At 44.1% G+C, this 23,452-nt stretch overlaps 1 protein-coding gene across 2 annotated transcripts; it reads right to left on the bottom strand.

Moving 5' to 3' along the window:
- Positions 1–10: 10 nt before the first annotated feature.
- gpm6bb (glycoprotein M6Bb) lies at positions 11–23,017 on the bottom strand. 2 transcript variants are annotated; one of them, XM_040201315.2, is made up of 7 exons: positions 22,755–22,910; positions 5,809–5,995; positions 5,007–5,163; positions 4,717–4,885; positions 4,276–4,349; positions 4,095–4,160; positions 11–2,065 (listed from the first exon to the last, which is right to left on the bottom strand). In XM_040201315.2, the coding sequence occupies exons 1-7, from the start codon at positions 22,756–22,758 to the stop codon at positions 1,916–1,918; spliced, it is 807 nt and encodes a 268-aa protein (XP_040057249.1). In that variant the 5' UTR covers positions 22,759–22,910; the 3' UTR covers positions 11–1,915. The 2 variants fall into 2 exon arrangements, with proteins under 2 accessions (XP_040057249.1, XP_040057250.1); XM_040201316.2 differs by lacking the exon at positions 11–2,065 and adding an exon at positions 2,443–3,768 and having other exon boundaries at positions 22,755–23,017.
- Positions 23,018–23,452: the final 435 nt, after the last annotated feature.

The raw sequence follows: 23,452 nt of genomic DNA, 5'->3' as shown, positions 1-23,452 counted from the left end.
CACAACAGTATTTCTTTTTATTTGTATTTTTTTATTTTCATAAAAACAGTCATCAGGCCAGTTAGGTAATGTCGTAAAGGGGTTTCCAGTCAGACAGGCTGCTGGATTGTTGTCCTCCTGGTGATTGACAGGTAGCCTTTATTCTTTTAGTTTTTGGTTAATTCAACAGGAAACACCGGAGCATCCGGAGATGAGATGGGACGCACATCAGCTCCATGTTGTACATCTGACATCTATCTCCTTAGCCTCTGTGCACCTGTGGCTTTTAGTCCTGCAGAGAACTATGCAGGTTTTGTCCAGTGACATCTCCCAGATAGTCACAATGACATTTATACTTTGGATAAATTTACCCTACAATTTTATAAATGACCGGTGTTGCAACTCACTTTGATTTGAAAGTTGAATAAAAAGTTGAGCATCAGTAAGTCACAAAGAAGCCCTTGACATTCATAGAAAATACAGTTATGCCATGAAGCAAAACATTATATGAGACCCATGTACCTGGGACTTGAAGAATAAAAACACTATAACTAATTATACACAAAACGGATTAATTTGACTGCATTTAGAATAAAAAGGAAACAGGCAAACACTGCCTACTACTGATGTCAGTATACATGACCGCACATCACGTGTCACTGCAGAAACAGTTGTCTTCATGCAACAAGTAAACTTATCCTGGTAACTCAACTAATAGAAAATAGAAGATTACATGAGTAATTATGTCAACATTATGACAATTTCACATCAAAAACCGGTGCAATAATGGAAAATGAAGAACAAAACTAATTTTATCTTTCAAAATAACAAAAAAATACCTACGAACCTGACAAGTTAACTTTTTTCACACCTTAAGTTCTGTAGGTTTTTCAATAATATCAATGACATAGTTACACCTGCTTTATAAGTAAGTCAATTTGTATCATATAGTACAGTATATGGTGAGCTATTACAATAGATAATGAGCTAAAAAGCTGCCTTGATTTTTTTTTCATTTGCCTGAATGAACATACACGAACCACATTTTTTTATTAATTGAACTCATTTTTGTCTGATTATTGTCTACGGTTACATTGAGCAAGGATAGCATTGTTTGGAAAGGTTAGATGTTGAGGAGCTCCCGGTGCGTTTGATGATGTCAGGGATTTAAAACCATAGTTTTAGTGGTGTTTGTTCCAGTTAAATTGATCCATAGGCTCTGGTGCAAACCTGGGGTAGTGTTCATGGAGGCCATGAACATTCTGCGTGACTTTTAATTCGCTGCACAGCGGAAATTAGAACGTGGAGCCAATTATCAACATTAAGATGAGATTGAATGAGTGAATTAAAGCAGTGTCTTTTGACACAGTCCGGTGTCAGTACTTTATAATGTAATGGTTCTTTTTACGTGCTGTATGGACATAACACACCAACTCTGAATGTAAGGCCTTTCATCTTGTGTATGATTAATCTGCATTTTTTTTAAAAGAGCAAAGAAAAAGGTTACATTCCCTTGTTGAAAACCGCAGCTCATAAAAAAGACAAAGCAAGAAGGGAAAACAACATTAAGAATAGTGCAATGTCTCAAGCTTTGATTGAAAAAAATAAAAGGGTAAGAGAAAAATCAAACACTAACATGAATGTAAGAATTCAAACCTGTGGTTTATCCTTGGAAAAAATAAAAAGCATGAACAAAAATGTAAGTAGTAGTTCTGAAACACTTCTCGGTGAGTTAGTGCAGAAAGCAGCACCGATGCGTTAGTTTGTTAGGAGCCTGGTTAGTAGCGCACGGAGCCACGGCAGTGGGCAGAGTATTTAAGCAGAGCGCTGTCGTGGTCCAAAGTGGTTGGCTGCAGTGTCAATGTGTCTTTGAACGTGTGTGTGTGTGTGTGTGTGTGTGTGTGTGTGTGGTCGTATGGTTTGGGAGTGTGTATCCTTATGTGTAGGAATTGAGGCATTCCTTTGAGCGTGACGTGATGTCCTGCAGCTCCCGCTCTTCCTTCATTTTGATGTCTTGGTAGGCATGCATTTGACTGGCATCCTTAAGGTAGGCCCAGTTTGCTGAGAGAATCATGAGGAAGTGGATCTGGAAGAGAAGGGTGAGGTGGATGGCCGGTGAGCATGTCAAAGATGCAAAGCAAGCTACAGTAGTCGCAGCTACAGTGTGTACATCACGGACGTACGCGAACATAAAGGCAAGTCCCTTAAAAGACTCCACAAGACGACGAAAGACAAATGACTGAAAACAATACGTTACTATCTTGCTACGCACGATACTACAGAGGTGACCCGTTTGCGGCGCTAGGATCGGTGAAGAGGAAGAGAGCCACAGGTCGGGCGTGTGAGTTGTATGAAGCAGCAGAAGCTTGAGGTTAGTGCAAAGCATGAGATTTTGTGAATCTGACCCTGTTTATAATTGCATCTCGCTGTAGGATTTATAAGAAATAGACCAAGTGGGAATGCTTTTGTAAACAAAGATTGTTTATTTTATATAGAAAGTAAAAGCTACAGAAAATTAAATATATGAAATATGGAGCATAAGTAGCTATAAACAGATCAAAGTATCTGAAGAATGTAAGCAGGCAGGCTCAGTGTAAAGATAACGAACAGCTCGTAAAAGGAAAATGTAGGAACCCAAACGTCAACTTCATAGCTGAGGCTCTTCCAGCATCAGCCCTCAAGGAAGAAAACATATTTATTCTACTCTAAAATAGGATAACTTCTCATTTATTTATAAAATACATGAAATTAAAATGCGGCTTAGGGCTTCATGCAGATGGTACTGGCCTAACCCTTCATAGTGTGCTGCGCGAGGTGTGTGTTACTTTGAAATCTACAATAAAACACAACTGATCACCATCATATTCATCAGCAGAATACAGTTGATGAGAGGGTTTTAGTTCAGTTTAAGAATCTAACTTGTGACAAAAGAAATAATACTGAATATTGTTTCTGTGCAACACTTGGTGGTTTCACGGGTCGGTGCCAACATCGTAAGGCTAAGGAGAGAAACCAAAGGAAGGTAAGGACAAGGCACGTTGCCTCGGTAACTGGTCCTTTTTCAGATGTGGCACATCCCGACCAAAACTGAAAATCTGCCATTCAAAAACAAAGCGCGACAACCCATTTGATATTTATCATCAGACTTGGGCTCAGTGCAGTGTTGATGGCCTCTTGTTCATCTTGGATCACATGTATGATTGTGTCTTACGGCCTGTTCAAAACTCCTACACAGAGTCCCAGAAGTGCTGCAAGATGTTGCATTTCTGCACGGCCGGGGCTTGACTGATGCTCGTCCAGTAAGGCTACAAGCTGAATACTGTGAGGTTCTGCGCAGGTCAAAATCAGCTGCAAGCATGAGAAATATGAAGAAAAAAAGAACTGTTCTGGATTTCTAGCCGTGCACATTTCTGTCAAATGTGATGGTAACAAATTCCTATATGTGAGTGCCAAAGAAAGCAGAACCAAGCAGCCAACAACCCCCACCCTCCCAATCTGGAAAACCATGTCAGTCGTCCTCAGACAATCAATATCCCCGGGTACCAAATACTAAAGGAAGCCTACACTGAGCTATTTAAACTTCATGTGATTACTAATGGAGAAATGTTGGTTTTCCTATTTTCAGGTTGTTGTTTTTTTAGTTCAACTCTTGTCAGTGGTAACTGCCTCTATGGAGTACAGCCTCAAATGTTGTGCTCGTAAAACAGTTTAAAACTTAGTGCAGCAGTCTTCTCGACTTTTAAACTTCAAAACAGCAAAGTTATAAGTGGTAGCCATCATGTAGATCAGCTGGTGGAAGAGAACAGAAAAGGTTGTAAGAGAACATGCCGGTGACCACCGTGTCACTATTCCTCCAAGTCAGTGAAATGACCATATTATATTCCAGCTTTAAAAATTAAAGTATCATTTTACAAAAAAACATATTCGTGATTCGAGCTTCAAACTATTCTTTGTGATTTTTTTTACAGCACAAAAATGGGAGCTGAGGAAAAGCCTGTGCGTAATCGTCCTTGGTTTGGGAATGAGAAGAGGAGCACTTGACTCATGATCTGGCGATACAAACCGTGCAGAGATGGACTTTAAGGAGAGGATGAAGAGACCGGAGGGAAGCTTACCAGAGCGATCACAGTGGCTCCTGCGCCGGCGCACGCTACGATGTATAGGTGATAAGACAGGTAGAACTGCAACAAGAAATAATGAAAACACAATTTCCCTTATAAGTACCGCTGCCGTCATTTTCTGAGGTACCTGTGGCCGCTCGTGAGAATGTGTTTGGTTATAAAAACGGCCTCTTACCTCGCTGGTTGCACAGATGTCCCCTAGCGTTGATCCACAGGCCTTGCCAGGCACGGCGTTCCATGGGATAATTCCTGTAGCCGTGAAATTCTCGTTTTATTATTAGTTTTTTACATGCTAAATATCTGATGATAATGAAAAACAGGCGGGACTCAACCAATCGTATACATTAGGATCATTCTTTATTCTAATGGAAATCCACTGAAGTCAGGATGCATTCCAGCAAGTGTAGGATCCAGTGTTTCAGACATGACTAAATGATTAGATGGCGGCTGCCTGTGATTGAACAATTATTTAAATAAAAACAACGGGGGAGTCGGGGGGAGGATATTTAACCTGTCACACCTGGCTGACATGCAACAGGGGGGAGTGAGGGCTTAGAAGTGGACATCGCTGTTTTCAGTGACATCACTGATAAAAGAGGTAAGAGAGAGCGTTTACCATACTGACGGACATCCACGCAGATGGAGTTGACGTCGGTGAGGTTGACCGTGGGAGACCTCATGGTGGCACAGGAAGACCACATGTTGTAGAAGAGGAAGACCGGCACGGCGGAGAAGCCGAACACGCCGAGCCAGGCCACGCCCAGGATGTATGTGAGGAACACAAACTGAGGACGCACAAACACGACACGGTGTTATTGCTGCTATATTTTAAAAAGAACACTTTTTTTCATGTAGTCTGTGTTTCAAAATTCGGTGGGCGACGGCAGTGTGGTTGCACCGACGCACCATTCCACTGATGCAGCGTCCACAGATGGTGGTCTTGAACTCGCTGTGCAGTTCTTTGACTGCACTGGTTGTGTAGAAGCCCTCCGCCAGCAGGATGATCCCGTACAGGAAGAAAAACGAAGCGATGCCGTAGATGACATACTGCATCAGCTGTATTCTGTTAGAGAGCAATGTCACACATGAGCTTTGCCTGTAAAGGTGCAATGGGTTAAAAACAAAGTCAGCAAAAATAGAGAGCTAACTGAGACCCGCTGCAACGTACGAGGTAATATCGAAATATCTGTTTGAAATAATTTATAACATGCATTCAGCCTTTAAAACATGAGTAAACCTGGGCCGGCTTACTAATCATAAACAGAGGCTCATGATTAAGACAGCGAACCGGCGTCCATGGAAGAGAGAGGCTAAGCCCAAACATGCAGATAACAGCTGATGCATGTATCTGCCAGGAGATAGACTTCCCCAGCAGACATCTTAAATTAAACAGTGTACTTTACGGCAACGTAAAACATATGTGCAGTCCTCTCCCTTGTAACTCCTTTTTTTTTTATTGTCCCGACTGATGGATCCACTTAAATATAAAATAAAAAAGAGCCATATTAGGACTGTTCTCCAGGATGAGGTGACTGTGGGAGAAGCGGTCAGCTAAAAATAGCCTACATAATGTCAACCCCATTAAAAGAGGGATCTATCTCACTCTTAAACCTCTCTTTGTTGTGGTTCTCTGAGTGAATTGTGTAACAGGATCCCACTGTGACATTTGGTAACCGTCCGCACGCCACCGTACCGGGGGTCCACTTACACGTCAGTCAGCATGGCGTGATCACTGGTGACTGTGGAGAAGTGGGTCTCCAGGATGGTCAGGGTGCCGGTGAGAGCCACGTGGCCGCACCCACAGAACAGGGCGACGCCGGAGAAGCAGAGGATGGTCGCCACCAGCGACGCATACGGCACCCCGCCCAAACATTTGATGCAGCACTCGAAGCAGCCTGTAGAAAAGAGACAGACAAACAGGGTCAAACGGGTTTGTGATAAACTTGCAGGCGGGCAAGTTATCTGTCAGGACTCAATAAAGAACCGCAACAAAGGATTTTCATTTGTACTCTCAAGAACAAAAGGAAGTGAGGGAATAAAGAGCAGAAAAAGGTCTGTTTCAGGATAAGTTTCCAGAAAAGATGTTTCCTTTCAGGACTGCAGCTGCGTAAACCACCAGTCTGCATTCGCCAAACGATTCATCGCCCCACGCTGAGGGCACTGACGGCCATCCGGCAGGTCAGAGCGGTGGACGTCCGCCAGGCTGCAACGGAAATCAATGGCAGATTGCAACGAGGGAATGAAGTGACCCAGATGGATCTGCCTCGTCCACGCTGTGGTCTTATGCCTCGCGAAATGGAGCCAGTCGCCACAGCGCCGTGTCTGTGGATGCACGCAAAAACAAACCGCAGCGTGCCTCCAATCAGACCCACATGTGTCCGACAGGACGTTGTTGAGTCATAGGACATCCAGGCCGTTGTTTATGCTCCGCAGAGACCTCGCATAGGCCTAACGTCGCACGAAAACTAACGTTTCTAAAGCTGCTTTCATTTATATTTTACATTAACGATGACTCTTTTTCTTTATTTTTTTATCTCTGCTGTTCCTTGTATGTGGTAGGAAATGGAAAATGCCAGGCTGGCATTATCTCAACACTTTTCCTGAGGACAGACAGACCAACATTTTGACCTGCTTGCTTCATCCATGAGACGGGGGTCCTGAAAGTTCATCTGTGTTTGTGCTCTTTGCCTTAACAAAAGGAAATCAAAGCAGATATACCGCTGCTGGCTCCACACTTGTGCACTCAGACGCTTCACCGGGACTGTTTGTGTAGCACAGGGAGATAAAACATTTTTTGTCCCGTGGTGGGTGAATAGGAGTTGCCATGGCAGCATGTTAACCACAACTCGACGAGCGAGCCCACAGCAGAGTTGCTAACTTCTACCGCAGTCCACATTGCTCTGATGAACATGTTGAGGGAGGGTGGGGAGGGGGGGGGGGGTTTAGAGCGCAGAGCTCCACAGGATATTGAGCCCAGCTGCAAAGCAAATACAGCGCTAGTGGTGGATGTCCCTGTCAGGTTGTCGCGGTCCAGCAGCTGACTGAATATTTGCCTTAAATGCTCCAGCGCTCTGATGACGAATAGAAATGTCTACACATGAAAGTCTCCCTGCTACTAAATCTCTTGTGTTTAATGTGCCAGGGGCAGTCACACGTCCCACTGGTTCAGTGTCAATTCATTTCATTGTTACCAACTGGGACACGTCGTAGATGAAAAGCGGCATTGACTGCCCAACTCATTATGTGTCAGTTTGTCTTCAAACCCTGTCTTGATATGAGTCCCATCTAATCATTTGTGCATAAGTTGATAGAATGCTGCTGGACGCCATGATATCTGTCCGTCAGCCGCGAGATCTGGATCTGAAAACGAGTAAAAACCATCACGGACTGGGATGGCTGCAGCTAAAAAAACAAAAAACGTATGTGAAAAGCTTTAAAATGCCACGCTGACCGCTGCACCGCCCTCCCCTGGAGCCGCTCACAGGCAAGGTCAGACCGACATGTTTGCATCTGTCATCCTCGTCTAACTCGGAGCACTTAGGAAGAGACAACATACTTCGATCTATAAGCCATCTGTTTGATTAGTGTCCATTCCACAGTGGTGGCTTGCTTTTAAAACATCCGTCCCCGCGGACAGAGAATAGAATATTGACACATCAGACCTCTCTCTCCCTCAATGGATGAACCATGTGTCACTTCCTAGTTTCTGTCCTCAATAACACGCATCATGCATGTTATTCAGGGGTTTTTTCAACCGCTGGGCTGAACACGTCGGCCTGTTAGCAGAACTCTGTTATGTTTGAGGAAAGACTCACAGACGGGGTTCAACCAGCAGCAGCTTCACCTGCTCTGTTCACAAAGCGCATGTGTGGAAGCTTTAGTCTTGTTGTTGGACGTCAGCAGAGAGGGAAGCTATCAAAGCCCAAAATGCACATTTAAGCAGCACCACGGGGGCGGCGGTCGGCACCAGAGTAGAATCATTGCTCTCCGAGTGATAAATTCACAATGAGGTGAATATTGGTGGAAAACGTTGGGTCTGTGAGATATTACGCCATCCTTCACCCTCAATAAACTCCTTCCCACTAAATCTGCCGTCCTCATGTTTCAGGATCCGCTCTTGAGCTCATCAGCTTTGTGCACTTCCCTTCTTTTTTTTGTTGGAGGTAAAAGGAATATATCAGCGTTTTGGGAAAATCCCCCAAAAATAAAAAAATATGAAAAAAAAACTTTCATTTGGCAATTATACATCTCTATTGAGATTATTTAGATCATTTGGATTCATCCAGTTACAAAAAACGACGATGGATTATGCAATTTTATTGACAAAATTTCACACCGAAAGTTGTGATGTCCATTGTAGAGTTATGAAAAACAGCTGCAGCATCAGTAAATCTACCACAAAGAACAGAGTGTACCGCGTGGGATTTTAATATCGGGCGGGGCGACTTTAGTTCAAATCACCCTCCTGCACAGGGGACAATAACAGTCGGAGCCGGCGACTCTGAATGGATCCCGCTGGCTTTTTTCCGAGTGGAGCCCTCACACACGCAAATGAAAATCACGTTGGGCCTTTTCCCTGTGATGACTTGCTCACATGCTCCCAGCCCCTGACTAATGCTGCTGGTTGGACTTACCACAAAGTAGGATCTCCACTCCCCATCTCATCTCTACAGTACGCCAATAAGAGCAGGACAGTCAGCCACTGTTGGTGATGACAATGCCGGGCCTTAAAAGCAGAGGCTACATTTGCCACATCAGGGTCACGAGGAGGGAGGGGGAAAAAGACGCTTGTGTGTGTGTCTGTGTGTGTGTGTGAGTGTGTGCATTTATGACATTGTGTGAGGGACATAAAAAATCCAAGAGTCCAAGAAAGCCGGATACAAAGAGCTAGTGTGTGCAGTGTCCAGTGTCCATCACGCTGGACTCTCAGGGGCCTTTTCAGAATCGCAGTGAACCACGTCCCCCCGCTCTTCCGGCCCGCCGGCGCGAGGCCCAGGACAAGCCCACCGCTGAGCTCCATCCTGTGTGCCGCCCCCAGCACTTCACGCTGCTCGGACACATCGGGCCACAGCGGCCACTTCGCGCTCCAGGACGGTCCTGTTTGTCCAAGCGCCTCATGTCGACCAATGAATGACGCTCAATGAGACTGACCGCCGCGGGCTGGAAAACACACAGCGCCAGGAAATAGGTGCTACTTCAGCAGTTAGAGCTGCGTTGATTGGTCCAAGTCATTGGTTTTAATTGAATGGTCTTAATAGGAAGACCAGGAATACGAAGGAACAGGAGGAAAAGTTGTTATCTGGGTTTATCCTGACAAGTAAGCGGCCATGTGGGCTGTGTGTATTCTTAATGGGTACCGGGGGGGAACAAGGGGCCCCAACGAGCTGCTCTCCCCAGTTTCTCCAAACAGGTTAAGGCATCCATACTTCTAATTACAGTTTGCTTGAGCCCAGACTCCTCACATTACCCCCGCAGCTGGCTCCGCTTCTTCACCCCCATCACCTCCCTCCGTCATCCTGCGGACGTCCTGTGAACACGGCTTGTCACATCGCACAGCGGAAAACTCCCAACAGCTGGGAGCCTCGACGGAAAGAGGAAGGGTATCCTCGATGGAGAAATGCAGCGGACGTTTAAAAAAACATTTAAATTCCACACCATAACATGCCCACCTAAGAAAGAACCACATGTGTTTAGTATGTTTATCTCATAAGCATAAATCCCACTCTCACAAATGAGCAAACAATCTGAGGTGATCCTTCTCATCCCTGAGCCCCGAACAACCGAAACCAATGGAGCCAATACACTTTTAATCTTGCATTCAGTGTCATTGCTCACAGATGTTTCTGTTTACAGCTAATTCTTCAGTATTGTTATATGTTGCCTGGCTGGGGCGAGCTGCCAAAACACCATTTATGAGAAACATTCTCATTTTCCACACCCTCCACTTTGAGGAGAGACTTGGAGAAATGCCATAACGGCGATAATGGCCATTCTCAAGGGGACAGGGAGACCCGACCCTGCCAATACGTCAAAAAGTCTTCCCAGAGTTCTAACAAGGGAGGCTAATAGCTGGTTGACTGCAGCTCACCCATTGCTGTGTCTGAATGGATGAGTGTGAAATGTGTGGATGCACTCAATGACAGTAAGAGGCCGGGACGGGAGTAATGGCTCATTAAGTGTTTGTCTGTTAGAGCAGTTCATTTGTGAACATGAACCGTGTGAAATTGAAGCGAATGATGTTGCCGAGTCAGGTCAACTCTTTTTATAGGCCAATATCACATACAGGTTCCCGACCCAGACTCAGCTCCAGGAACAGCTCCTTTTAAAAAGGTCCACAATATTTCATGTCATTTCAGAATGTTTGACAGTGAACAATTGTTGATACACCAAAACAAATCATTGACAGCAATTATTTTAATGAAGTTGTCAAGCAACAGGTTCCATCCTCTTAAACACAATCATTTTCAGCTTTTTTTCTTTTTTTTCACAGTAAATGGAGCACTAAGAGGTCGGACAAAACTAACTTGGACTATGTGCAGCTGTGAGGGACGTTGACTCTATTATCTGACATATTAACAGTTATCTTTAATTGCTGAACCAGTGACTGTGACTCTGACAACATTGTCATTGCTTGTTGAATTTCTTATCTAAATTAACAATATCTTATCTAAAAATATACTGAAATATATTTAGGATAAAGAGTAATATACAAATCAATCTTTCTCTCTCCTCAGTGCACACTCTCCTTACGGCTGTCCATTTGTGAGACTGGTAATGACCGGTCAATTTATCCTTGTCCTTGCCAGCCTCTGATCCACCTCATTAATCATCCAACCCTCCCGAGAGAACAAGTCAAACAAACCCTGAGGTTTGATTGATCTGCTGTTGATTCCGCAACAGGCTCATTGTCCTTGTGACACCAGCCCGATGACGACCGGCGGCATTATAAGAAATACCTCCTGCTGCAGGAGGACTGTCTGATGAAAATATCCCACATACTTAAATTAACTCGATCATAAACCAAGTAAAACGACGGCAACATGAGAGGAACAGGTCAAAGCCCAAGTAAACGCACAGTGAAAAGAACTGAACCGTCTCTTTGTGAGCGTACATTGGTACCTCTGGTCTTGGTTTTCTTCTGATGGAGTTTCCATGGTTGTTTTTCACCCATTCAACAAAGATGCTTCCTTTCAGCACATTCTCTCTCCATTCCTCCCTCCTCGCTCGCTCTCCTTCCTGCACGATTCTGTTTTCTCCCCCCCCCCCCTCTCTCTGTCTCTGTCTCTGTTTGCACCCCGTTCGCTCTTTTCATCTCGCCCTGCCTCACCGCGGCACCGCTCGACTCCAGAATCACAGTTCTTATCATAAGAGATTTAGTCGAGCCCCAGTCAGACGTCTCGCAAAATTTTCCTTGTGTTCATCGCCCATGAATTTGTCCTCTGAATGACAAACAAATCCCCGTTGGTGCCCTTTGCACACTCCCTCCTCTCAACTTCACCCGTCTGAGAAACCGGAGTCCAACTCTGAATATCAATCCGATGGAAAAAAGGCTTTTGGGTGAGTGAGGACTCCTTCTTTGGAGCCACTCCTCTGTTGTACAGGCCGGGACAGAGAACATACATGCACACAATCGCCTCTCTCTCTTTCACATCTGAACACAATTTGATGAAAGTCTGTGCGCGTTGGTGTGGCTGGTGGGGGGGGGGGGGGGAGTTTAGCCCTTCATCTTTTGATTGGCACCTCATGCCCTCTGCTCCTGCTGCATACATTAGCAGCCTCTGACCGCTGACTTCCCTCCATCTGGTGGCTTCTAACTCGCACAGGAACGAAAGGCCAATCTAGGTTTCCTACACAAGGACACAAAGTGCACTGTGGGCCGACGAAAAACAGAGGGGGAAGGAAAAAGAAAAGCTGATGAAAGGAGGGAGAAAACGCTCGGAGGAGGATGATAATGAGAAACAACGTGTTAAAAAAACGAGTGAGAGATGACTGGCGAAAAACAGACAGCGAGGGAGACAGGAAAGGAGATCTTGGCTGTGTTTGTTTGGCAACAGCAGGCCAAGGAGCCCCAGAGGCATGCTAATGAGGAGAAGGCCTTTCAGCAGCGGGGGGGGGGGGGGCTGCCTGCTGGAGTGGGGTCTTCTCACGGATACCGGACCTCTGAGAGGAGGGGGGGACCAGCAGGGTAGGGGAGCCTCAGGGGTCAGGGAAGTGAACTTAGCGGGGATCCCACAACAACAAATGGCCAACTAATCTTCAAGCTTTTTCACCAGCAGCCTTGTAAAACTCCAGGAGCACTGACATGCCTGTGATGTGGGGAAGGGAGCTTTCGGCCCAGCAATGAAGATGGTGCTTTGGGTTCTACAGCTGGTTTTGTGGAAGTTCTGCTCGTGATTTCCCCATTAATTGTGAAGTTTTGAAATAAAAGCAGCTGATGCACAAAAGTAATTGCGTTACACACTTAACCACACAGAGGCAGATCTATATTACTGAGTAAAACAAGCCTTTTCTAACTGTAAATGGACACCGAAACAATGAACACACACATGCAAAAGGAAATGTGATTAGGTCAAATCAGACTGTAATGTCTTCTATTAAATAGACATATGCTTTTTATTGGAAATAAAGGCAAATTTACTCTGCATTTAAAATGGGCTTACGTAGAAACCAAAAGTTAACAAGGAGTTCTTTGACAGAAGAAAAGTCATGAGCTGACAGGTGAAACACAAACACAAACCAAAATTCAGCATGATACCCGTGCTTCAACATTTGTTCTGAAAATAAAATAATACACCTTTTTCAATCTGCTAATCATATCAAATAGTGATTGTTTATTTTTGCATTACCAGTCAGCTAGCCTATCAGCCAATGATCGAGCCAGTGAATGTGAAGCACGCACAACCCCGGCTAATTAACCCATTTCCAGGAATCAAATGTACAATATGACGTCTACTTTGTGTTCAATAGAACTCATTTAGAGTTCTGGCTTATGCAACGTTCACGATGCTCTAAAGTCCATCTACTCTGCAGATAAATATCTTTCCTCTTTATTAGTTAGATGTTGAAGTTTAGATGCGTATTTTTGTTCTTCTGTTGCAGGAAACAGCTGCCTGCTGGTGGCAACGGGGCGGATTTTCATGTGAGAAACGGAGTAACGCAGTAAATGTACTGCCCTTCAATCAAAAACAATGAGCTAAAAAGAGAAGCTTAAACGTCACAAATGAATGAAGCAAGAAATGTATTGTTAGACACATAAAGAGCAACAGACTGATTGGAGCTTTACCAAAAACACTGTGACAGCCTGTGTGCCTGTGGGAATTATCATGTGAACGGCAGAAATACCTCTGACTATTTTTCTGCTCCAATGGAAAAAGCTGTAACATTTATTGTAGCGATTGTTGGAAAAAAGAAAAAAGAGATTCTCGTAAACCCTGTTTAGTTAAATTGTTGGAGTTAGTGAAATCCATTCCAATGTACTGTGGTGGCATTACTGTCCTAGATTTAAATGCAGGCCATTTTCAAAGGTCAATCTGCCTTTGTTTGTCTGCCTTCGTTCATGCTGAATCTAAGGCATTGATTGGTTTACAAAAGCAGCCCACCACCAGACCGTTAAACAGATACATGCACTTGGTTGCTGACCCATCTTCCTCTGGGAAAATCTAAATCAAAACATGCATTCGAAATGCTGTACGGATTTTGCAATTCGGACATGAAATATGATTATTTGTAACAGTCAATGCATGAAAAATGCATGTCTCAAAATGACTCTTTAAGGTTATGAGTTGCCTTTAACTTTTCTAAGGCCAGTTTCTCTTTGCAATGGAAAGGAATGAATGCAAACTGTCCTCCTCTATTATAGAAAAAAATGTGGATTGTGAGACGGGAAACCACAGGGTCTGTAACACCGCATGATTCGTCAGCACCAACTGATGCTGACTCTTGAAACTTGAGGTAATGTTCCCCAGAAAAGGTTAAAAAGTTAAAAAAGGGGAAGTACTACATTGAAAAGGCAGCAATCCAGCTGTGCTATTCAATTTCAGCCTCTTCTTATTGATACATTATATTTGTTTTTCTTTCCATTGTAGAATGTCCAGTTAGAACTCTTCTCTACGGTGTCATTCCAAGTGTTTGACCAAACAATGCCCACAGTATCTGACTCATTACTCCTCTAATTGCATGTTTGTGATACTATATCGTGTACGGTTTGAAAATGGACCCAAATACTCATTTGAGGTTGCCTGGCAGCCATTTCTTTCTTCTAAAAAAGACTTCACAAATTCTGGCACCTGAACGGCCGCTGTGGTTTAGGCCTAAGTGTGTTGCATGGAGAGTGAGAGACACAGATGCTTCCTATTATCCAGCCCACGTAGCTCGCACTACTTTGGAAACTGCCACTAATGCTTGGACGGAAAGAAAGCCGATGCGATGTCAGAACCTTCAGACTGAGAATTTTAGAGTTTCATCTGGAGTCAAAATCAACGCCAGGAAACAAAAACCTGGAAGAGAGCAAAAGAGAGAGATATGTCATTTATACGGGTTGTACCCCTCCATCTCCCATAAGCGCCGTGAACGTCTGCTATTTTGTAGAGAAGTAAAGGTCTTCACATGTGTGCATTTTCTCTTTCAGCGTGCAGTAAATATTTGAATGATGCATCCGGTCTGAAACAGGCTTTTTTTTTTTGCCATCTTACAAAATGCAGCCAATGAAATAGCCAAAAGATACTGCAAGCAAACAGCTCTCCGATCTCTTGTCTCATCAGTCTGTATTGTAATAATACTTTGCCAAAGTGGAAGGAAATACTCTGCAACTCCTGAAAAGAAGAAAAAAATAAGGGGTTTAAAGAACTTGTTTCTCTCCAGAGTAAAAGACCTGAAGAGACTATTCAAAGAGAACGATTCACTGAAAACACCCACAAATCTCCCAAAACGAAAAGCAATGAGCTGACAGACGCTTTATTAACTGCAGCCAGGTGTTAATTGTCCTGTGGATTTGTCACCGATCGACTCCTTACACATGCAATAGTTATCTGCATGTGGAATACTTTCTTTCAGTCAATCTTTTCTGCACACACATAACCTGAAAACTACGACCCCCCAAAATCCATTTTAAATATTAAACTGTAAAAGACCACTAAACTGCGTTTCATAAGACACGATTGACCGCAGAGCAGTCACTTTGAGTCTTATGGTAGTTGCTGATATTGAGTGAAAATAACATCCTAAACAACCGGCTTTAGTAAAAGGTATTTCTACATTTCACTGCTCACTAAAAAGAGCACATCAAAATTAACACTGGATTTATCAGGATGTTTCTAAGAGAAGTCTCGAATGTGTTGCTATGAGACCCAGAAACTGTGTGAAAGCTAAATATTCCTACAGGTGTCATTCCTCCTCTGATGAGAATCTCCACAGCTCAAATATTCTCACAGCGACTGAGGTGGCAAATAACGCCGGGCTCGATTCTTTCATTTTCCCACGTGTTGCAAAGAGCAAAAGCATGTGAACACACACACACACACACACACACACGCACACAATAGATGCATAATGAAACACGGAGACATTGGGGGACATTAGACGAGACCGTGGAGCTAATCTTGGGGTTGCATGAACAGCCCCCACCCACTCTGTCTGTCCCAGCTGCTGGGATTTCTCTTCCCTGCGTGTCTCCCGCCAATCTCATTGTCCTCCGCCTCACGCTGCCAACCTCTCACCCTTGACCCCAGACTTTAGCCTTTTCAACCCCCCCCCCCCTCCTCATTAGAAAGGAGTAGAAACCCCCTCCTTTCATCCCCAGCTATGTGTGACCGACTAGCCACTTGGACTCCACCGTGTCAGGATTCATCGCCAGCGCTATGACAACAGAGCAGATGACACGGAGATCGCTTTAATGACATTGTTCCACGAGGCTCTTCCGTGTCTCTGGATTCTGGGAGGACAGGGGGGAGACGGGGGGGAGTCGGCTGTAACCTGAACCTGACACTTCCACACCCGCGGGGATGCGTCTGTCCTCGGTTTCATGATGGAAGCGGTTTAGACGTGGACTAAGTGCTTAACAATAAGTGGCCGACTTTTTCAAAAGAGAAAGATGGGAGTTAATCTCCCTCGTGGTTGGTACGGACTCTCCTCCGAGTGACTCAACCAGTGACTTCATTGCTTTAAGTGCTGAGAGTCCATCGTACTGGACACGTTAAACTTTCTAATTGTAAAACCAATGCATGTGACGCAGCCAGCACATCACTATTAGTGTCAAAACATCTGCACGTCCGTGCACACTTGATGGAACCACTGGTCTGATAATACAAAGATAATTTTCTATGCAAATGCAAGTGTCATAACTGTTTACTTGGTTTGTTTCTTGCGTAGCTTTAATTGCAGAAGGGAAACAGGATGAGTCAGTGCCTCAAATTCAAATTACTTTGATCGCAATAAATACAGAGAATTATGTTCATATATTGTCTTGGAAAATTTTAGAATCTAAATCTGCCTGGCAACAACAAACACAAGGCGGTCAAAAGCAACTCTGAATCCAGACGGTTCTGTCCACCGGTCTCTCTCTCTCTCTCTCTCTCTCTCTAACACAAACACATACAAACACGCACACACAAACGCACACAAACTATGTGCTCAGTTGCAAAAAGCTTTCTCTGTACATTCCAGATGCTCGGTTTCCTTCACAACAATATTTTCCCATTTTCATCATCCGTGGTTACTGCAGTACGTTTTTTTCTCCCATAGTGTGGAGGTCAAAAGCTAAGATGACTTATGAGACCTCTCGGTGGTGTAAATGTAACGATCAAACTGCTAACCGGTCCATCCGCTGGTCTGCGTGTGGTTCACGGGTCAAGCTGTTTTTCAGACAGTAAACATCTGGGATTTCCTCTCCCCTGAAGCTGCTGTTAGCTACGTTTCTCATTTCCTCTCATGCAGTGAACCTGCATCCAGTTCTAAGAAAACACCTGTATGCGGTACTGAGCCCCACAAAATGAGAGTCTAAATATAATTCCATAAACACTGTGAAAATGATCAATCCCTTAAATGTTGTGTCACTATGTGATGAAAAGCCTGTGGGTGTGAATGGTAGAAGCAAGTCACATTACTATAAGATATTTTCTTCTCCAAAACCGTTTTTTTTTTGGTAAAAATCTAAAATTCATCTTCTTAAAGCCCAAAACCGTCTGCCAGAAGAAAAAGCCCCCTCAAACATTACGCCTCAGCTATAGGGTTTCCCTGCAGCTGCTGCTTTCTAAAAGCTCAGCGACTGCAGACTTTCTGTTTGGCAGAAGTGCCCCCTCCTGCATATCAAGACATTCCATGAAGGATAGTCAGCAGATAATGACTCTTAACTTTGTAACCTTTTCCTTGGCAAGGAAAATGATTCCTGGCCGGCGAGAGAGAGACCGAGTGTGTGTGTGTGTGCGTCAAGCGGCCTCAAACTGGTTTCATTGCGTCACGTGCAGCACCACATCACGACAACATGGAGGAGTCACGTGTGTTTCCTTCCACTGGTTTGATAAGCAACAAAAAAGTCTTCGAAAGGTTCATTTTGATGACGGTTTCATCAAAAAGAACAACTTTTGGATATCTGAATGGGATTTCACAAATAATACGAATATAGGGGCAAAGAAAGACTGCGCGGGGACTCACAGGTATTCATTTAAACTCCCGCCTTAATTCCCCGCTAGCAGAGCATTTGGCTGTACGGCAGAAGTCTTCACATGGTGAAAAGTTCTCGCTGGTGCGCCGGGGTACCCCAGATGCTTTTGTCTTAGGGTTGTTTAGCAGCTGTGAAAAAAGCAGGCGAGGACAAAGACGTATCTGTGGAGGGTTGAATACGCTCAGCGGGCACACAGCCAACAGCTCAACCCTACAGACTCCTACAGCTGAAAAGCAGACTAATGCAGTCTGCTCTCACTCCTCACAGATGATCTTGCAGGGGAATTAGCCAGAGGCCCTATTATTTCTTCTCGTTTCCCCTGTCACATCTGCACTGCAGTCACGTCTAAGTGCCAAATAAGCATCTAACACAGAAGCTTTAGCACCTTTGAAATAATACCAACATTGATGCACTTTACCGTAAAATAGGAAGAATTAATTCATTGTGTTAAAGAACACAAAGAAGACATCTTAGCTGACCGACACACAGTGTGGATCCATATTCACGTTACGTATTTGACAATACGGGTGTCTGAAGGGAGATTTGAAAGCCCGGATTTGCATTCACTGCTTGGAAGTAAGGTTTTTATATTGGAACAAGGGGAAAGCCTTGATGAAAATGGGTCAAGCACCACTTACTTCTGAAGAAAGTTAAGAGGAGATATTTTAATGGCCTCAAAACCCTCCACATACCAAGGACTGACAACACAGGGACTACATACCATACATTTTGCAGATCGGTTCAACAAACACAGGACTTTCACCCAGGAGACTGTTCATGTTAGATGTGAAACAAAAAGTCAACACTGACATTTGTCACATTTACCATGCTGGAAAGTCTCTAGAAAGGATGAAAAATGAGTGAAAGATTAATGGGTAAGCACCTTTAATAAAAGCTTTGCTAAAAGTTAACATAAACCACAATTGTTTTCTTTCACCGGAGTCATTGAGTTTTGTTTTTTTCCCAAAACTAACTTCCTATGAGGACGAGTTTGACTTTGAAAAGACGCTTGTAGCGAGCATTAATTACCACGTCCCTGACGCATCTAAAACTAGACGCTGGAGGACGTAGAGTGTCATAGTTTCGGGCCACCGACCAAGACATAGTATTTGTCAAGTTAGGAGCGAGAATATGTTGTCAGAGTAGAATTATTAGTTTAGCCCCTAACCTTGATTATCATCTATTTACTTGTTGACCAAATACTGGACAAGGAAAATAGGTCATTCTGTGAAAACATTATTGATTGTTAATCAATGTCCCCTGCTGATGGAATTTGGAGAGAGTGAATGAAGGCATAACGGAATTTATTTTGCTGCTGTAGAACAGTTTATCTAATATTTCCCTCAGACCTTCTATTACCCGACTCAACAAAAAACTGATACAGATTGCAGATTTACCATTAAATATCCCCTCTGCACCATATGCACAGGCACTGGTACACAAATGTTATAATAAACCAATGAAAGAAAGAAAAGATGCATGTATTTGACACTTTAACCCTGGCAATCTTGGAGGTACAATAAAGACCAGATGGTATCTTTGTCATATTGTAGTGTACCACACCAAAGCCTGCGGCGTTTTGCATATAAGGACTATTTTCACAGATGTAAATGCCATCCTGTTCTTACCATGTGGCCGTTTGACTGTGACATCCGTCTAACAAGGACAAACACGCGTGCACGCACACACAAGCGCGCGCACACACGTACACAGAGTCACCCACGCAACCACTTTCATCTCTTCTGTTCAACTGTGAATAGGCTTTTAGTAGAAGTGACAGCCAAGGCCCATGCTTCAACAAGCATTCGCACTCAGGAACTCCTATTCCTATCATTTCATGTCACAATACTCAATGGCCCCCTTTGTAGTCGGAGGAGTTATTACGCTCAACAAATTATCATGACTGCTCTGGCAGAGCTGCGGGGCTGGAGGGAAACAAACAAATGATAAAGGCGGAGGAAAGCAGTGATGAGAGAGGAAAGGAAACCCAGACCGAGCAGTAGATGAATGAGGTCTTGATTGAACTAACTGGTTCTCTTTTACTTTCTGTTTTTGAGCTGCTCATTTGCAAAAAGTTTTGTATGGGCCTCATCTGCTGTATAATTCCCAAATAGGCTCGGTTGTGTCTTATGCCAAATGGAAAGAAGCCCAGAAATCACGTAACTCTTGACAGCAACTACCTCATTATGGAGGATTTTCACTGTTATGAATGATTGCAAACCCATGACAAAATGCAATTTATGTATTACTGATGGTGATATAAAAATATTGGGACCAGTCGTTAAAAAAAATGATTTTTAGCGCCTCCTTTAATTGGATTGAAATCAGATACATTCATGACGGGAATCTCTTTGGAGTTAGGAACAGAACGCTTTGAATGAAACAAACAAAAACAAAACAGGAAAGTTCCATTTCGCCCTCAGGACCCTGTGACTCACCCCCCCCCCCCACATGTATCTCTTGGAAACAGAAGCAGGCCTGCAACATGCCTCTGAGGAGCCTTTCGTTCATGACTCAACTAAAAGCAGGGGGAATATATATATCTGACTCTCTGTTGTTGATTCGGCTCGGCGTTAGCAGTCATGGGCCCTTCCTCTCCTCAGCCTCGGGATGCAGAGTCACAGCACATGTGCCATGGGACAAAGAGCACTGCTGATGTGTGGGATAAATAATCGGACGCTTTCCGGACATCCCAGTTCAGAGGGAGGAGGAATAGACGCTGAAGAGCACGAGACAGCCGACGCATTGGAGACACATGTAAAAAATCATTATGAAGGACAACGTTCGACCCCAAATCATTGAAGAACAGAATCAGTCCAAAAAAAGGTCTTCACCATTAAAAGAGACTAACATTTGACATCAGCATCCCATGTGTCGGTTACAGTTAACAGCGAGATATTTAACTGTCAACTTTTTTTTCTGGAAATACTCAAAACACTTCTGGTCTGGTTTGCATCCTCACCCCTGTGACCTTTTCCACAAGACCACCGCGCTGGATACAAAACATTCTGACTAGATGGGTGCGTGAGTTTCCACAAGGAAAAACAAGTTTCCATCTTCTGCTACTTTATTTTTTGCAATCACAATCTGGCTCCAGGAAGAACAGACATACTTTTTGTAATTTGCTGTTTTTGAGTAGTTGAATCTTCTGTTATAAGACATCTTTAAATGCCAAGTCTTCCACGCTAAGCTGTTTTCCATTGTGAAAAATGAAATGCATGAACTGAAGCTAAAGACAAACTGTTGGGCTTTCTATGTGGTGCTGCTTTACTTGGCAAAATGAGTATGATTTTCACACCCATTTTTGTCTTCATGGCTATTCTCTGCAGATGTTTGGTTCAAAAACAAAACATCTACGAAGAACCGAAGCCACGATTCTTTCCAGTGTGTTTGGTTATCAAGTAACTCTTGGTAACCAAACACTCTTTGGTGAGTAACGGTCACAGAAACACCGAGAACCTAAAAAAGGTATTTGTGGAAACAGACTTGCTGTCTCCCTCTTAGCGGAGCACAGTGGAGCGAGGCCAAGCCGTCCTCCCACGTCCCCCCGCACAGGCCGATGCACTGTTACACAGAGGAGAACGTCTCCTGCAAACATGTGGCCCCTTCTGCGAGGTGAAGGTTACTGTGAAACTGAATCAGACGTAGGTTCTACAGCTTCTGAACGACGTCGTCACTGCTCGCCTCCAAACACAGTCGGCGTCCAGACGTCCTGTTTGTTTGGGGCCGGACGGACTCACGGACAATCCATTTTCTATCGTCAAAGCTGTTTCACGTGAAGCGGCAAATCACCGCACGGCAGAATGTGCTCACTTTCTCCGACTCAACAAAAGGAAAACTCTACAGCAAATAGCAATTTAAAAAAAAGAAGATTCTTCTCCCCCCCCAACGAAAAGCTGCTTTTCCTGAAAGGGTGATGGAAAATGTTTGAGTTCAAAAATGGGGGTTTTAGCAAGTGGACATGCAGGGTTTATTGTCATGCAGAGTTATATCCTCCGGGCAGACAGGGATAGAGAGGGTCTCTCGGGAATTAGTTCACATGGCATCTGCTCGGGAAACTTGCAGTGCTGTGAACTTCTCCCTCTACATTAAGAGCCCACTGAAGTCGCACAAAGGAGCAGCTCCAAATTAGAGGCACAAAGACGCCTCTGTGAGCGCTTCAGAGCGAATTAATGAGCATTGATACACATTCGAACACGGCGTCCTTTGCTGGCCTCAGCTGTGCCTCGGCAAAGAAACACAAGCCAATGAATACTTCCAACAAAAAATCTCAGATGCTCAAATTATTGGATGAGTTATTTTTACTGCGAACCCCATGGCGAGATGAGGCCTTTTCCATGTCAACTACCCCATCTGCTCCATAGTTTATCACTCTTCCAAAGTTAAAGCTGGCGAGAAGTTACACACAAAGCCCGCAGGCTTCAGCCATGGAGCATCTGACTGACACAATGTGTTGCCAGTTCGTTTTGTTTTTCCATTCGTTACCAGCGGAGCATGCTGTGCAGTTTGTTTTTTGGTTTTAAATACCTTTTTTTTTTTTATTACAGTCCTTATCAAAACGCATCAACACGACCCACCACTGCTGGCCAACAATGAGCACAGAGCAAAGTCCTGTTTTCATCAAACTGCTCGTGCGTCCTGAGCACAGAGGCCCGGCTGAAAGCAACAGTGGAGGAGGCGCATTGATCTGGATTTAACACCTTCCGCAGACTCGCGCAGAATGCCGGCGGATTTAATCTCTCTAATCGCTTTTGCTCAGGTTGCTTCGGGCAGGCTTGTCCCGAGGTCCAGTAAACAGCTTCTCTGCAGCCCGACCGCGAACTACAATAATCGGCGTGGCCAGAAAAAGTTTGTGCGACAGCAACAAAGTGTGAAAACAATGCCGCGATTATGAAGGAACAAAAAAAAAAGAAAGAAGAATGAAAAACGGCGAGAGTGAATTCCGTATACGAGCTACCGGAGCATTTTGAGGTTAAAACAAGTAGATAGCAACGTACCCATTGTTGTTAGTTTCCCAAAGTGTCCGAAGTGAAGCGATCAGAGGAACGATGAGCCCCTGATGTTGCGTCCCGGGATGAACACTGGCCGAACGCACGACGCCGCGCGACGCTTTGGAGACAGCCAGGGTGACGTCACTCCGGACGGGGATTACTGATGGGAGGACGCCCCCCCCCCCCCCCCCCTCACCTCCCCCCTCCCTTCGACCACCAAGACCCTCATCCTTTTTTCACTGGTCCCGATTAGACACGAGAGACAATGCGCGGATTATCGTGAACATTATCAGGGAGTTGATCAGATGAGCTGATTTCGATAAAGACGATTGCTCTTACTATGAATGCGATTGATCTCTACGAATAGCAGGGCCAATGTCGAGGTGTTGTCAAGTCATTTGTTGTCAGATCAGGGTGTCAGATAGCACTCATTATATTGCAAAATCAGGAATGATTCTAATCATCACACCTCAGTCCGACTTGAGTAGTGGTTTCTCAGAAAAATAGATCACCAAGAATGTTAAACAACACAGTGCTTTTCTGAAGGAATATTTCCAGATCCTAAAAACCATCTAACCATCTGGAATTAAAAAAAACATCCTAATAAAAACATTTTAACCTGTCAGGAAAAATATGAAGACGTTATTTTCAATAAGTAAAAAAAAAAAAAAATAAAAAAAAAAAATAAAAAATATATATATATA

This window comes from Gasterosteus aculeatus, chromosome 16, assembly GCF_964276395.1.
Source record: "Gasterosteus aculeatus chromosome 16, fGasAcu3.hap1.1, whole genome shotgun sequence".
Taxonomy (NCBI): domain Eukaryota; kingdom Metazoa; phylum Chordata; class Actinopteri; order Perciformes; family Gasterosteidae; genus Gasterosteus; species Gasterosteus aculeatus.
This window is presented reverse-complemented; position numbering and strand designations above follow the sequence as displayed.